Source organism: Triturus cristatus, chromosome 9 (assembly GCF_964204655.1).
Source record: "Triturus cristatus chromosome 9, aTriCri1.1, whole genome shotgun sequence".
Classification (NCBI taxonomy): domain Eukaryota; kingdom Metazoa; phylum Chordata; class Amphibia; order Caudata; family Salamandridae; genus Triturus; species Triturus cristatus.
Window position 1 is genome coordinate 383,907,145 of NC_140592.1, and position 15,576 is coordinate 383,922,720.

Sequence of the window (15,576 nt, forward strand, 5' to 3'; positions counted from 1 at the left end):
AACGCAACATCCTGGGAATAACTAACACTATAATGAAGTGCAAGATTTAGTAAGACGTGTGAAATATAAACAGGACTTAGGGCCTGACTTAGATCTTAGCAGTACTACCGTTGTCCCACCACCGCAGGTGATTCAAGTACTCTGTTGAGCGGGCGGCAGTCTGTCCTCCGAATTTAGATGTTGTGGCAATAGACAGGTTCCCACCGCATCAGCGGTCTTCTCTGCTGGCTAACAGTACTACGTCGCCATCAGGCTTGCGCCAAGCCGATTTAGATGTTCCCATTGTGCTGGCGGTGTCCTGGCGGCAGAGTCCTGATGGAGTGAGGTCATGGTGGTGTGGGGACCAGTAGGTACTAGTCATCATTATCTCACTCCGCATATATGTTGTGATTCTATCAATGGTAATGTGGAATGGCCATTTTATTTTACATATGACATTGCACACCAACAACCTACACACACTGTTGAATGTACCCCCACAGATTCTGGAGACAAAGGGGTGGCTTAGCATCGTGATGAAGTAGTAGAAGCACAAGGAGGAGGCAGACAATGGGGTACAAGATGGAAATAGAAGTTGGAACCTCAAAAAAGGTACGTTTTCACCTCTTTTCCATCGATTCTGCCAATTCAAGTTTGGAGGTGTTTCCGCCAGAGTTGCCTCAACGGAGAGGCACATTGTAATCATCTCGGCGGTCTTCTTGGTGGGACTCCCTCTGACAGCCGCTTTTGCCTATAACACCATTGATGCGGCAAAAAACATTCCTGGTGGAGTCAGTGGGACTTGGGCAGTCTTTCGTCCATAGATCTGACAACATCTAAATACGGTGGGCGGGCTGCCAAGTCGGCGGGCAGGGAGACTGTCAAAAAAGCAACGGCGGGACCCAATCTGCCAAAATCTAAATCAGGCCCTAAATTACTGACATGGATTACCTGAACATTTATAACATTAATTGTTCAGAAATCATCTGCGTTTTTTAATGAAAATAAAGAACATGAATATAGAGCAAGATAGGGACCTGTTTCATGGTCCATTCTAAAATACTACTGCATCTAAGACCTGGAGGGACCTGGCCTACTTAAAGCCCTGATGATATTTCAGTTGCGCACACTTGAATCTCCTAAGCCAGGCTTCCCTTCTGTCTTCTACAGTTTTCCAAACCAAGCCATGCCTACCTCTGTTGATGGGTAGTGTCGGATTTGCCAGCCATGCTTCCAGTAGGCTTGAATGCTGTCGTTGGTATAAACTGCAAGAGACAAAATTCAAGTCAGTTCTGATAGCCCCCTTCAACAATGTTTTGGGAACCCCCTGGGTAGATGTCATTTATTTGTCATGGTAATATCATGTGTAAGTTATCACCAGGGCCACTGGAATTATGCAGTTGGGTGGTCGTGGCGATTTTCACATAATTATAGATCAGCCGCATTTGCAGATTTTAACAAAAAAAATGTTTTAGTTTCAAGCTCAAATGGTTCAAAAGTTGCTAAAACGCAGTGCACATGTTGCTGTGCAGTGGAAGACCATGTGAAAAGGTTTACTGGTTGCTTATTGCTACATTTGGATGTTAACACAGGGTGAAACCAATGCCCAGACAGTGTTAACAAGTGTAACAAGCATTTGCAATGCATTAGGTCTCGCATTTACGTGAGTTTGAGCTATTGACATTGCAAATAACAATGCCTATTGGCATTGTCATTTACAATGCCAATAGCTTTAACTCGTGTAACTGCGAGACCTATTGCATTGCAAATGCAGAAGCTAAGAAGGCACAGAAACCGGCACAACAACTGGTGAAAGAGGAGATGCAGAAGTGCGAAAAAGCAAACGAAAGGCAAGAGTGAAAAAAGTGAAAAGAGGCTCAGGGGGGATAGAAAAACGTAGAAAAGGAGTAGATGAGAGGCAAGCGCTCCGATACCTTCAGTTCGCGTTGGCGCTTAGTAAAATGACTTTAAAATAAAAAGAAAGAACAGCATGAGTGGGAGGAGATAGGAAGCACAAGCAGAGGGAAGGGTAAAGCAGCACGAAGGAGCCAGAGGGCATGGAGAGTGTAAGCCCACAAAAACAAGCAGGAAGTGGGATAAGGGAGGGGCTGGCAAATGGTGATCACTTTTGTGGGCGCTTTGATGTTCTCAGTGGCCGCGCGGCTCACTGAGAACATCAAAGCGGCCTCGAAAGTGATCAGCAGGCTGCCAGGTGGCTCCCTGGGCAATCGACGCGGCCCGCAAACCAGGCCAGAGCCGTAATCCGAGACATAAATGTATTGAAATTGTAATATATCCACTTTCGTGGTACTGGTGGTTTAGAACCGGTGAAACCGCTCAGCAGGTTGATCGCCTACTATACAGATCTGTATATTACTCCGAGGCCGCGGGTGCCAAATGTACCTTCTGCAGGGTCTTACTGGCAGGTTGCAAAGACCAGACCCGGTACGGATGCTCGATTGTTAATTTCCCCTGTTGCGGAGATGTGTGTGCTAATTACTTGCACGTGACAAGTTCACATCAATTTCCAGTAAGACAGCTCAGCGGGTGAATACACCCGTGCAGAGATGCGCTGCTTACTGTTCGTAGGTGTGGACTCATGTGGAAATGTAGCCTACTAGGTTAATGGAGTAACGAGAATGTGCCCCAGATCACTCTGTTGGTGCTCTTGATACAGATCTTGGAGGCGGCTGTTCCGTGTTAGTGCATATGTGATTGCGACAGATCTGTGAAAGGAGGCCCCGTTTGTGCGTCTCTGTATGCCAGAGGCCTCTGCTGGTGTCATGGGCATGCCACAGATTAGAGAGATTCAATTCAATTAAATTCAAAAGACCTTTATTCGAATTTCATAAAATCCATAAAAGTACAGAAATAAGAACAATTCATTATCACAATAATTCAAAATACAATTTCATAATTATTAAAACCAATACAGCTCACATTCAGGGATTTTCCATCATTTTACGTACACGTGTTATGAGTCTCAAGAAAGTGCTGGTGCGAAAAATTAGTTCATCCGTATCCAGGGAGAATAGCATTAAACGAAACTTCCCCAGAGAAAGGGGTCTTCGTTTCCTAAAATAAGGTGTTAGGAACCAATTAATATATTTTAAATAAAATTTACAGAAGAATAGGAAGTGCGAGTCATTCTGTGTACTAATACCATCACACGAGCAAGGGTTATATTCTGTTGTATGATGATAACCCAAGGGAAAGCCCAGTAAAAATTTCACAGAACCTGCCCTAAGGCGAAATAACAAGGACCTTTCCCAATTAGACATGGGGAGGGTAAGATAAGGTGGAAGCGGTTGCCTACACAAATCATTCTCCATGTATGTGGCAACGGTAGGTTTAGATGTTTCCCTTTCCATTCTTTCTGTGTCAAAAAGTGCATATAGTGCTTGTTTGACCTCTACCTTGTCTTTAGGTTCAATTCTGGATGGGTCGGAGAAAAGATCGCCTCTGTTCACGGCACACAATGTTTTTAAGACTCCGGCGAGCCAGGGGATTAATAAGCCGTGATCACATTTGAGGCAGTCTTTAATTATATCTTGTGTTAAGGTGGCTGAGTTGTTCCTCCAAATCCTAATCCAGAATAGAGCTGGTCTAGATCTAATAAAGTCACAGACATAGGGGAGGTTTAGCTCTTTATGACAAATGAATTCAGAGGATGAGATTGAGGGGGCCAATAATTTCCTGCAAAAGCGACTCTCTTCACGCTGAATATCGGGACTTTTTCCCGAACCCCAAACCTCAGCCCCATAAGTAGCTGCAGGAATGCACTGTAATCTAATTTTTTTTTAAATGGCTCTAATAGCACCTATTTTCTTTGGGCGTGAGAGGCTCAATATTGAATTGGTGGCTTTCGAGAACTTGCCCATGGCATGGGCGGAGTGCCCACTCCATGAGCCGTTCGCAGCGAAAACCAACCCTAAATATGGAAAAGAGTTTACAGATTCTAATTGATCTGACCCTATATATATAGTATTGAGCTTCCGTTTCCCAGTTCCACATGACATGATAAAAGATTTTTTTAAATTTACACGCAGATCTAGGGCCTCCATGTGGTGGACAAAAGTTTCCACAAGCAAACGGAGGGCGTTTGGAGTACGGCCCATGAGGACCGCATCGTCTGCGTATAATAAAACTGGCAAAGGGTACCCCTGAATAATTGGCACATCTTTAGTCACTTGTTTCAGTGCTTTTGCTATACCATTAATATAGATAATGAACAACAGGGGTGCTAGGACGCACCCCTGTCTGACACCCCTACCTATTTTTATGGCTCCGGCTACTTCGCCACCCGTCCCAATCCTGACTTGTGCCTTTAGATCGGTATAAAGGTAAGCCAGGAAATGTTCGAGGGCCTCATCCAGACCATAATTAAGAAGCATGGTCCACAATTTAGATCTATTGACTAAATCAAAAGCAGATGAAAGATCCATGAATGCAAGGTAGATGGGGGACGATCGAGCAACGTTATACTTGTCAATTATCAATTTTAAATTCAAACATTGCTCCACCGTACCCACCTTGCTCCTGAATCCCATCTGACACGGGTCCAGTAAATCTGAATCTTCGGTCCACTCTACCACCCTGTTATAAATGACTCGCCTGAGTATTTTTTTTTTTTTTGAAACCGTTTATTGCAATCTCAAGAATATACAAGTATGGGCCTACAACCTTCCGGCCGGCCGCTAGAATGACAGGAGCATATGACATACGTTCAAAAACACTTGGCCTTGCAGAGAAGCAAAATCAGGAGGTATCAACGTCGTGGGCCACATCACTCTGACCCCACAATACGGTTTCATTTTATACAAACAACACGAAAAATCACACCCGCAAGGCAACCCGCAATCGAAAGTAACAGCACGTGCTCCCCGAATGGGGGACCCCAGCCATCCACAGGAGTCTAAAGAGAGGAAGGGGAACAGATCGAGGACTGGGGGAACTCTGTGCCCGGGGCTGGGGAAAGGAGTCAACTAAGGGGACGGGGTTGGTGAGGCAGCAGGCAGCAGTGGTGGCGCGCAGATACCCCCGCGGTAGGCGTTCCAGGGGCCCCATACTTTCACCCATGCCCCAGGCTTACCCCTCGCCACATACACCACCTTTTCTCGGAACATGCACCAATCCATGTGTTCTTTCCAGGCCGACACCGCCGGGGGCCTCTGGGATCCCCACAGTTGAGCAATGTCACGCTTAGCAATCATATATCCCAGAGTCACCCATCGCGTCTGCGGAACCGAGTAGTCAGTTGGTTCCCACACATTCAGCAGGCATCTCCTCGCTTCAGGCAGCAGCGCGACATGCGTAACCACTCGCAGGACCTCATGCACACCACGCCAGAATCGCTCCACCTTCGGGCATTCCCACAAAATATGCAAAAAAGTAGCCAAAGCACCACACCCACGCTTACACAACCCATCCTCAGCATAGCCCATACGCAGAAGCCTTGGCCCCGTCATGTAAACCCGGTGGAGTATCTTAAGCTGGACGAAACTAAGGCGAGCCGGTATGGCCACCTCCTTCGGAGAGGCCACCGCGGAAATCCAGTCCTCGTCGTCCAACTCCAGCCCATCGGCAACCCAAGCCTCGCGGAGGCCAGTCAGCAAGCCCGATCAGTCATTAATCAATTTTTTGTAAATAAGGGAGATCGTGCTGTCCGGAACGTGGCCGTCCAGCACCCTATCCTCCAGGGGGGAAGACTCCGGGATGGAGGCGACGTCTGGGAAGACGGAGCCCAGTGCGTGACGGACCTGCAAGTACCGAAAGTATTCACTGCCCTGCAGCTGAAACTCCGTCTGCAGCGTCTCGAATGTTTTAAATCCCCCCCTCGTCCAGAGATCCCCCACTTTACTGATGCCTATCGTGTCCCACCTGTCGAAGCCCTTCGAGGTCCACAGGGAGCCCAATCTCTCAGACGCGTACAACGGTGATGCCCGGGTCAAACGGTCCTTCCACCCCATAGCTGCGTTAGCCGCGTGCCATACTCGCACCATGACACGCGTAGGTCCCGTTAGGCGGGGGCCGGGCACGCCGGAGTAGAGCGCTCGGTTATAGTCGCCACCAGGCAGGAGCATCTTGTCCATTTCAAATGCCGGGTTTAAGGCGGGCCCGTAAAGGCCATGGTTAATTGCAGCTAGCTGGGAGGCCCAGTAATACCGTTTAATATCCGGGAGGGCAATCCCTCCGTCGTACCATGGGAGCGTCAACTTCGCCAGGGCAATACGCGGCCTCCCGTCCCAGAACAGGCGGCGCTGTAGACTCTCCACCTCACGGAAGTAGCGCGCTGGGACTAAATCCATAGTGTTCTGGAGAGCGTACAGGAAGCGTGGCAACGACATCATCTTAAACAATGCCGCCCGGCCGAGCGGCGAAAGCGGCAGGCGCCGCCAACGCGCGACGTCCTCCTTCAAGCGCTGGAGGGGGGGAAGCAAATTCCGCTCGTAGCGGGCCTCCGGGTCCAGAGTAATATAAACACCCAGGTACCGAAACCCCTGAGAGGCAATCTGGATCGGACAGCCCCGCGGGAGGACGGGAGCCTCCCCGGAAAGCACATACACACATGATTTAGCCCAGTTGATGACAAGGCCTGAGTTGCGGCCGAATGAGCGCAAAACATCAACCAGGACAATCAGTGATTTACGCGGGGAGGCTAAGTACAAAAGGATATCGTCAGCGTATAGGGACACGCGGTCCTCATACTCGGGGGTCCAACGGAGACCACGGATGGAAGGGTGCCACCGCAGCCACTCCGCCAGGGGTTCCAAGGCCAGCGCGAACAGGAGCGGCGACAAGGGGCAGCCCTGTCGCGTGCCCCGTCCCAGCTCGAATGGGACCGATACTCTTCCATTCACCACCACCTGCGCCAAAGGGCCCGAATACAACAATTTGACCCAGCTGATGAACCCCGGGCCAAATCCAAACTTCGCGAGCATCGCCCAAATGTATGGCCACTCGAGCGTGTCAAACGCCATGGTGGCGTCTAAGGACGCCAATACGGCCGGCTCCCGCTCAAACGGGACACGCGCGAGCACCCCGTGCAAGCGCCGCAGATTGAGGGCCGTGTTGCGATGGGGAATAAAGCCGGACTGGTCTTGGTGGACCAGATCGCCCACCACGCCGACCAGCCGGTTGGCTAGCACCTTGGCGAGGATTTTGGGCTCCGCATTCAAGAGCGAGATGGGCCGATAGGATGTAACCCGGTCCCGGGGTCTCCCTTCCTTGTGGATCACCACGATTGTAGCCAGACGCTGGTCCGGCGGGAGGGAGCCCAGCGAGTGGGCCGCCAGGAACATCGCGCGGAGATGGGGTGCCAGTACATCCGGTCGCAGCTTATACAACTCGATAGGGATGCCGTTCGGGCCCATGGCCTTGCCGGATGCGACCGAGCGTATGGCGAGGGCAATTTCGTCGGAGGTGGGAGCGGCATCTAACGACACCCTGTCCTCCACCGAAAGGGAAGGCAGCGCGATATCCCTAAGCAGGGCATGGGAATCCTCCTCCGAGCAGGGAGAAACCGGGGAATACACATCGCGGAAATAATCCGCGAAACAAGAGACAATGTCTTCCGGCTCGGTGACACGCACACCATCCATCCTCTCAATCAGCGGGACCACACGACTCGCTCTCTCCTTCTTATCCAACCACGCAAGCAGTTTACCAGCCTTATCACCCACATCATACAGTCGCCCCTGTTGCTCTCTACTGAGGCCCCTGGCCGCCTCCGTGACGAGGGCCCTGTAGGCCGCCTGCTTAAGTTGTAGGACATGTAGTGCAGCATCCGTCACCCCACCCTCTAGATCACCCTCCAATTCAGCAATTTCGGCCTCCACCCGGGTCACCTCCTCCTGCTCGCGCCTCCGGGCATGGGAGATAAAGGAGAGGGCCTCCCCTCTAAGAACTGTCTTGAAGGCTTCCCACAGGGAGATAGCCGAAGGGACGGACCCCACATTCTCATCAAAATACCGCTGCAAGGATTTAATCAAATCAGCGCGAATGGTGGGGTCGCGCAGGTACCAGGCGTTGATTGGAGCTACCCTGCCCTCCCCCCTCGGGAAGACATCAAAGTGCAACAGGAGCGGGGAGTGATCTGAAATACCCCGCGCCAAATGGCGTACCTCTCCTACCCTCCCCACATAGGCCGCAGGGACAAGGACATAATCAAGCCGAGAGAGGCTACCATGGGCACCCGAGTGGAAAGTGTACTGCAGCTGCGTGGGATGTTTTAAGCGCCAGCAGTCCACCAATCCCAGTGTATCTAGAAAGCCGGACAGCCACGCCTGCGCCCGGGGGAGGTCCCTAGGGGGGTGGCGATCCACGGTCCCAGAAACCACCGCATTGAAGTCCCCCCCAACCACCAAAAGCCCCCCCGGAAGGTCAAGAAGGAGGCGCCCCAGGTCTGCAAAAGTGGTAGACTGTAACCCCGGTGGGACGTACACTGATACAAAGACAACTACTTTGCCCTCCATTCTCCCGACTAAGACAGTGTAGCGTCCCCTCTCATCATGGCGCACCTCGTCTATTTCCAACGGGAGCGAGTTCTTCACCATGATGCCCACCCCCCGTGAGCCCGACGTGAAGCCCGAGTGGGCCACCAAACGATAGCCACGCCGATTCATGGCACAAAAGGAATTACCAATAAGGTGTGTCTCCTGCAGAAAGACCACATCTGGCGAAGTTCGTTTCAGATACTGCAGGACCACACCTCGCTTGATCCTATCCCCCAGCCCATTAACGTTCCAAGACAATAAAGTCAGGTCCCTACCCCCCATCACGTACAGAAGCCATCATTCGTCCCCCTGAGAGCACCTTGAAAACACCAATACAATAAAGGGTTTGCCTTGCGGTAAAAACAAACAACACCCCACCCCAACCCACCCATCCCAACAAAACTCCCCCCTCCCTGCACCCCTGCATGAGCCCAAACAGCCCCCCCAAAGTGCAGTGTGCCTGTCGCCCCATAAATGATTAAACTAACTAGTCCCCCAGAGGAGGAGGGAGAGCCCCCAGGAGACCCCGTACTACCTCCACAGGAGGGGAACTTACACGAATCAGTCAAAAGTGACGATAATGTTGTCCAGAGCGAGGCCTACTATTAGTCCCTCAGTCCTGATCCGGCGAGCCCTCCCCTCCAACCGCGCCCCCCCCACCCCCCCGGCCCCGATCCCCGGGCAAAGAGTCCAACCAGTCCCCGGCCGCTTCGGGACGATCAAAAAAGTGCGTGCGGCCATCCACCTCCACCCGCAACTTAGCTGGAAAAAGCATCGCATACTTGAGGTTCAGGTCCCGTAGACGACGTTTAACTCCGAGAAAGCTCAGTCTCTGCTTCTGGACCGCTGGGGTGAAATCAGGGTAGAAGTTTACGTCCATATTGTCGAGTCTGACCGGTCCTTGTAGCCGAGAAGTCTGCAGGATAGCGTCTCTGTCCCAAAAGTTGAAAATCCGGGCAATGAGAGGCCTCGGAGGGGCTCCGGCCTTAGGTCTTCCTCCGGGAACCCTGTGGGCACGTTCCACCGCAAAGAATTTACTCAGCCCCCGGGGCTGGAGATGGGTGAGAATCAGGTCCTCCACAAACAGGTCCGCCGCCGCCTCCTCACGTCCCTCCGGCACCCCGACAATGCGGACATTGTTCCTCCGGGCCCGACCCTCGGAATCTTCCAGTCGACGATCCATCAGGGCGCTCGCCTGGCCAAGCCGGCGCACCTCCTTTTGGAGGGCCGCTACGTCCGTTGTGAGGCCCGAGGTGGTGTGGGCCAAAGAATCGACCCGGTCATTGGTCTTAGACAAATCGGCCCTCACCAGGCCAACATCCACGTGGACCGAGTCAATCTTCTGCGCCAGTGTGTCAAAGCGCTGGTCCACCGAGGCCTTCATCTCGGCGAAAGCGCCCATGACATCTCGCAGGGTCAGATCCGCGGGCAGAGCAGGAGCATCAGTCGGGCCCTCAGGGGACCTACGCGGCACCTCAGGAGATCCCTTCTGGAGGGTGTAGCGGTCCATGTTGTTGGACTGATGGGCTGCGCCACGGCGGGTCGATTTCTCCTTTGCCCGGTCGCCATCTTGCTTTGTGGACATGGTTTCAGTCCCCAAATCGTGCCAATCACCTCGGAAAAGGCCGACAAACCAGTTCACGGGCTCCGGGGGGGGGCAACCACAGGTCCGCAGGACGGATCACAGCCGGCGGGCCGGCAGGGCACCCCAACGAGGCCACACCACCGCACACCGCCCCGCAACCCAACCTCGCCTACGCAGCAAGGAGGGTGCAAAAGCGAAAGTGAAAGTGCGGGGTACGCGAGTCGCCCGGCCCTGCCCGCCGCTGTTGATCACTTTGTCTCCGGATCGCCCCACAACTCCAATCCGGGGGGCCGGCGTGGAGAAGGCCGCAAACCTCACTCGGTGCTCCCGCCGGTGTCCGAGGTCCAATTTGGAAGCGGAAAACGGGTGACACCTCAGCTCGGGCTCACCAACACAGTCCCCTCATCTAGGACAGGATATTGTCAGGATTTATGTAGGAGGTCACGGAGGTCCTCGGGAGCCTCGCACCTACGCGGCCATCTTGGTTGCGCGCTAGGCTCCTCCCTCGCCTGAGTATTTTTAAAGTATTATCCAAGAGCGAGATCGGACGGTAGTTAGCTGGATCTGATCTGTCGCCCTTTTTATAAATTGGGACTATGATACTGGTGGCCCAAGTTTTGGGCATGGGCACTTCTGACAGACTATTAAAGCCATTAAGGAGAATTGGTGCCCATAAGTCCGGACTGTGCTTTATAACATCTATAGGGAATCCATCTGGGACTAGGGCCTTGTTTCCAAGGCTCTCTCTAATGTCTACTTCTACCTCATAAAGGTCAATCTGCAAGTTGCGCAGCTGTCCCAAGTCCGAGGTAATTACATCCTCGGTGGGGGCAGCATATATTTTAGAAAAATGGGCCTCCCAGGTGCTGCTGATTATATTACAGCTGGTTGGGGATAAATGTTTGCCCATATCGCGCATTTTCCTAACGGCTGACCAAATGGGCCACTGCTCTTCAGGTTGGCGCTTCCAACCAACAATTCCCACTGTTCCATCAATAGTGCAGCCTTCCTTTCAGCTATTTTTAATTTATAATGTTTCCTAGCTGTCTGTACCTCTACTGGGCTCCTTGGCTTGGTGGTTAGTGCCCTACGTAGTTCCCTATTTGCTGTAGAACAGGCAGAATCAAACCACCTTGGCTCTTTCCCTTTTGTAGGTAGGGGGACTGACAAAGAAGTTTTTATTGCTAAACACAGTTTGCCAAAGTCCGTGATTACTCTATGACAATTCCCGTCTAATAATAAACAGGAATTAATTAATTCAAAGTGTTCGTTTTTCACACTTGCGAGTATGGCTCCACAGTCAATTCCCCTCCATTTTAAACGGAGACCATCACCAGATGGTATAATATCTCTTGCACCGTTTAAATTAACATATACCGGACTGGGGCCTAAATGTAAGGTAATTGTGAGGGGATTATGATCTCCAAATGATGTCTCTATCACTTTAGATTCTATTACACGGTCTGCTAGATAGGGGGATGTAAAAATAAAATCAATGGTTGAGCGGCAGTCCCTCCCTCTAAACGTGGGGGGTGCAAGCCATCCAAGAGGTTTGGCTTGTTTCCATGGCATTGCTAAGAATATGTTCACTTAGCAAATTAGCTAGTTCAATACCCCTTCGTTCAGCTTGATCTAAGTGATTATTGTCCTCAGGCCGACACTTTTTTATAATTTTCGCATTAAAATCTCCCCCAATTAAAATCCCTGTCTCCTCTTCTAGTCCTATGTTTGTTTCAAGATGTCGTAAAGTCGTGAAGAGTGCTGTATAGTTCCTATTGGGTACGGAGTAAAAATCATTATTATAAAAATTAATTAAATAAATCCTAGTCTTTCGCTTAAATTCAAGAACCTGAATATTTGGGTTCCCTTCTGATAAATCTTTAATAGTACCACCCGCCAATATCCTGATTCCAATAAAAAGTCCTCCCACTGCACGACCAAAAGCAGGTTTAGATGCAGTCACACTAAAGCAATGGTAGCCCTCTATGTGCAAATTTCCCACAGCCCATGTCTCTTGAAACATAATAATGTCTTTGCCATCCAGTAGCTGGACCCATTGAGGGTCTGACAGTCTTGGTTCTAAGCCAGCAACGTTCCAGCTAAGGATTGACAAATCAGAACGACTGGGGGAACCTAAAGACTTGTCCCTTGCGCTCTGCTTGGGTTGGGTTAGTAAAGTTGTTGTATCCTCACATATGACTGAGGATAGGACAATAACATCCTGTGCTACCATTGGCTGGGTTGTATTAATTTGTGTTGAATGTGGATGTTCCCCAGTGGCATTAACTACCTCTACACATTCAATATTGCTTTCACTATTCCCCAGTCAATCCTGATCTTCTAGGTTTGAAAAAGCGTGGTCAAACCGGTTGTAAGTTGGGATGTTATACGTATACCTCAACTCATTCTGGGTCATGTTAAAATTTTGATTAGTCCCTGCATGGGACCCCTCCCTTGGGATATGCTGGTGCAAAATGGGAAAGAATGGGTGTGACATTAGGTGTGCTGGGGGTGCGATCAAGTTACCTGATGGGAGACCAGTCCTAAAATTGGGATTTTGATCCTGGTGATACAGTCGGCTGTTGTTCCTAATATTAAAATTTGGGTCCGATCGATATGCTAGGGAATTGATCCCGAAATTAAAATTAGAGTCTATTAAGTGCCTGTAGAAGTATCCAAGAGGGAGGAGAGTAGTACTATATTCCCAAGGTGAGGGCTGTGGGGCTTTTGCAAGCGTGGATTGCGCCCATTGCGGGGTCCTAAAATGTATAATTATGCAGTCCCCCTCAAACTTTTTTCTCAACGGGCCCACCCACCCCACTCTTTGGGTGTGAATGATCTCCCCTGCTCCTTCCATAGGAAAATGACAATTTCTAGATAACCAGTGGAGGGTTCTATTTTTAAGAGTTGTAAAGTTTTCCTCTTGGTCCTTCCTTAATTTAGGCACATTAACTAAAACCAATACATAGGCTCCACACTCTGGGGGTAGGCTAATACGAGCCGGGATCTGTCTTGTATTGGTTGCTATAGTTTGATCCAGCTTAACTAAAGGGGAAGTTGGGGAATTTCGGGCATCAATATTAGCTTGTCTAGATTGTGCCCTTTTGCTTTTGGCAACAATTTGATCCGTACCTTCAAGGGTGACTGCCTTAGTTGTTTTAGGTTTAAGTGCCCATTCGGTGCTGGCTCTGTATGTTTCCGTTTACTCTTGGCTTTTTGCCTCTTAGCTTTCTGCCCCCTGGTTTGCATCGATATGCTGGTGCTTTTATCCCCGTCTATGGCCAATACATCAAATTCAGGGCATAATCCTGTCCCCTCTAAGTATGTCTGATCATTAACTGGGGGTAACGAAAAGTCAGAGTCCCTATTCATGCTTGACCTTAACATAGTGGGAGTTGACGAGAGCCTGGTGTCTGTAGACAAATGTCCAAGGGGTGCTGTATCTACAATTATACAGTTCTCATTAGAGTCTGCGCCCGGGAGCCCCGCATAAGATGTAGCAAGCAGGGAATCCAATGAGTTTTCTTGGTGCATAAATAGGGGCAGACTTGGTGGAAGCGAAAGACGCCTTTCAGTGTTCTGAATGGCCGTAGCGACAACACCGATAGTCTTCTGTAACATTTTGTCTATGGCTGTCAAGCTAGGCAGTGGGGTAGTGGAAGTTGTTACAGGTATTTTCTGCTTACCATTTCTTCTGGGCGCAGCTGGTATCCTTTTCCCCATGATGAGTGTTTAAGCAAATAAACCGAACAGCTGATGGCGTCCTTCTTGCCAACAACAGCTAATCAACAGTATCTTAGGTACACCTGCAAACGGTCTACGTTAGAGGGGGGGCCCAGCCCTGCCTCTTCCTGGCGATGACGGGCAAGGACGGGCCCGCCCTTGGCCCGGGCTGCGCGTGGGCGCGGCCCGCACGCGTCCCGCGCTACGGGTCCTGTTGCTGGCTTAAATCCCTCCCCGGCGCTGCCTGATGACGTGCTAGGCAGGCGCCCGGGGCAAGGGATCCTGGGAAATGGAGTTTCCTTAGGCCGTTTCCCTCACGGCAGCGATATTGGCAGAGGTGTTTCACCGGGCAAGGTTCCCCCGATAGATGCCTCCCCTCACGGCAGGTCGACAGGATTATGGCAGCTGGTGAGCAAGCGCGCGTCCCGCGTTGCGGGTCCTGTTGCTGGCTTAAATCCCTCCCCGGTGCTGCCTGATGACGTGCTAGGCAGGCGCCCGGGGCAAGGGATCCTGGGAAATGGAGTTTCCTTAGGCCGTTTCCCTCACGGCAGCGATATTGGCAGAGGTGTTTCACCGGGCAAGGTTCCCCCGATAGATACCTCCCCTCACGGCAGGTCGACAGGATTATGGCAGCTGGTGAGCAAGCACGCGTCCCGCGCTGCGGGTCCTGTTGCTGGCTTAAATCCCTCCCCGGCGCTGCCTGATGACGTGCTAGGCAGGCGCCCGGGGCAAGGGATCCTGGGAAATGGAGTTTCCTTAGGCCGTTTCCCTCACGGCAGCGATATTGGCAGAGGTGTTTCACCGGGCAAGGTTTCCCCGATAGATGCCTCCCCTCATGGCAGGTCAACAGGATTATAGCAGCTGGTGAGCAAGCGCGCTTATCTTGTTATCCCCACCTTTGCGCCCAGCGACTTGAAGCTCGTGCTCTCCACCTCTACATCCTCGCTCGGCTGCTCCGCGTGAGTCAATAACGTCCGCCCATCCTCAGCCTCTCCTTGAGCCTCCATGACTTTGGAAGTCACCCCCATTCCCAGTGCCCACCTCATGCATATACACTAAAAGACCGCCTTAGAAAATGTAGAGATTTTCTAGACTTCAGTGGTTGGCTTTATCCTCCATCAATAGTCTCTGATCTAGGCAGGCACCTCAGCCACACTGACATGCGTCTTCATTTTGGTCGCCCCTCACCTGCATAAAAGCTGTTGTTGACGGGTCACAGTGAGCCCTTTTTTCAGGGATTGTGCATGTGTCAGTGTCCTAATTCAACTGCTAGAGAGATAGCATCTGCGGCTGTAAATCGGGGTGCAACAAAATTTAGAATCACCCTTTGCTGATTGGTGCGGGCGAATGTGGCCCTGATCCCAGAGGCCTTCGCTGCTGGTGTGCATGGATGCGCACGGATATCAAAAACGGCCCCTACCGAAGTGCAAGGATGTGCATGTGCGCGAGGTGTCTGAGAGGTGGCGTATGTGGGTGCACGTGCAGCCCACAGATGACAAGGTGTAAGATTCTGTCCTTGCTGCTGCGCGAGGGTGTTCCATAGCTGTGAGTGGCGGGCCCAGCTGGTGTTTGTGTGTGGAAGGTGTTCCATGCCGGTGGTCTCAAGTGTGCCACGGATCTCGGAGGCGCCCCCTGCTGGTGCTTGCGTTTATGCCACAGGTAGTCAGTCCTTGCTGGTAATCATGGGTGCCGCGTGCAATCAGATCCGATAGGCGCCCCCAGCTGGTGCTTGGGTGTATGCCACAGGGTAGTCCTTGCTGGTAATCGTGAGTCTGCTACAGATCTGATAGGCGC

General features: G+C 51.3%; 1 protein-coding gene across 2 annotated transcripts in view; it reads right to left on the bottom strand.

Annotated features, from left to right (window-relative positions):
• Positions 1 to 15,576, bottom strand: part of LOC146798005 (mitogen-activated protein kinase kinase kinase kinase 5-like) — a 581,883-nt gene that overhangs the window by 59,888 nt on the left and 506,419 nt on the right. For both annotated transcript variants that reach the window (XM_085625240.1, XM_085625239.1), the window contains one exon: positions 1,174 to 1,244. In XM_085625240.1, the coding sequence (XP_085481366.1) occupies positions 1,174 to 1,244 (71 nt within the window). The remainder of the gene's footprint in view (positions 1 to 1,173; positions 1,245 to 15,576) is intronic.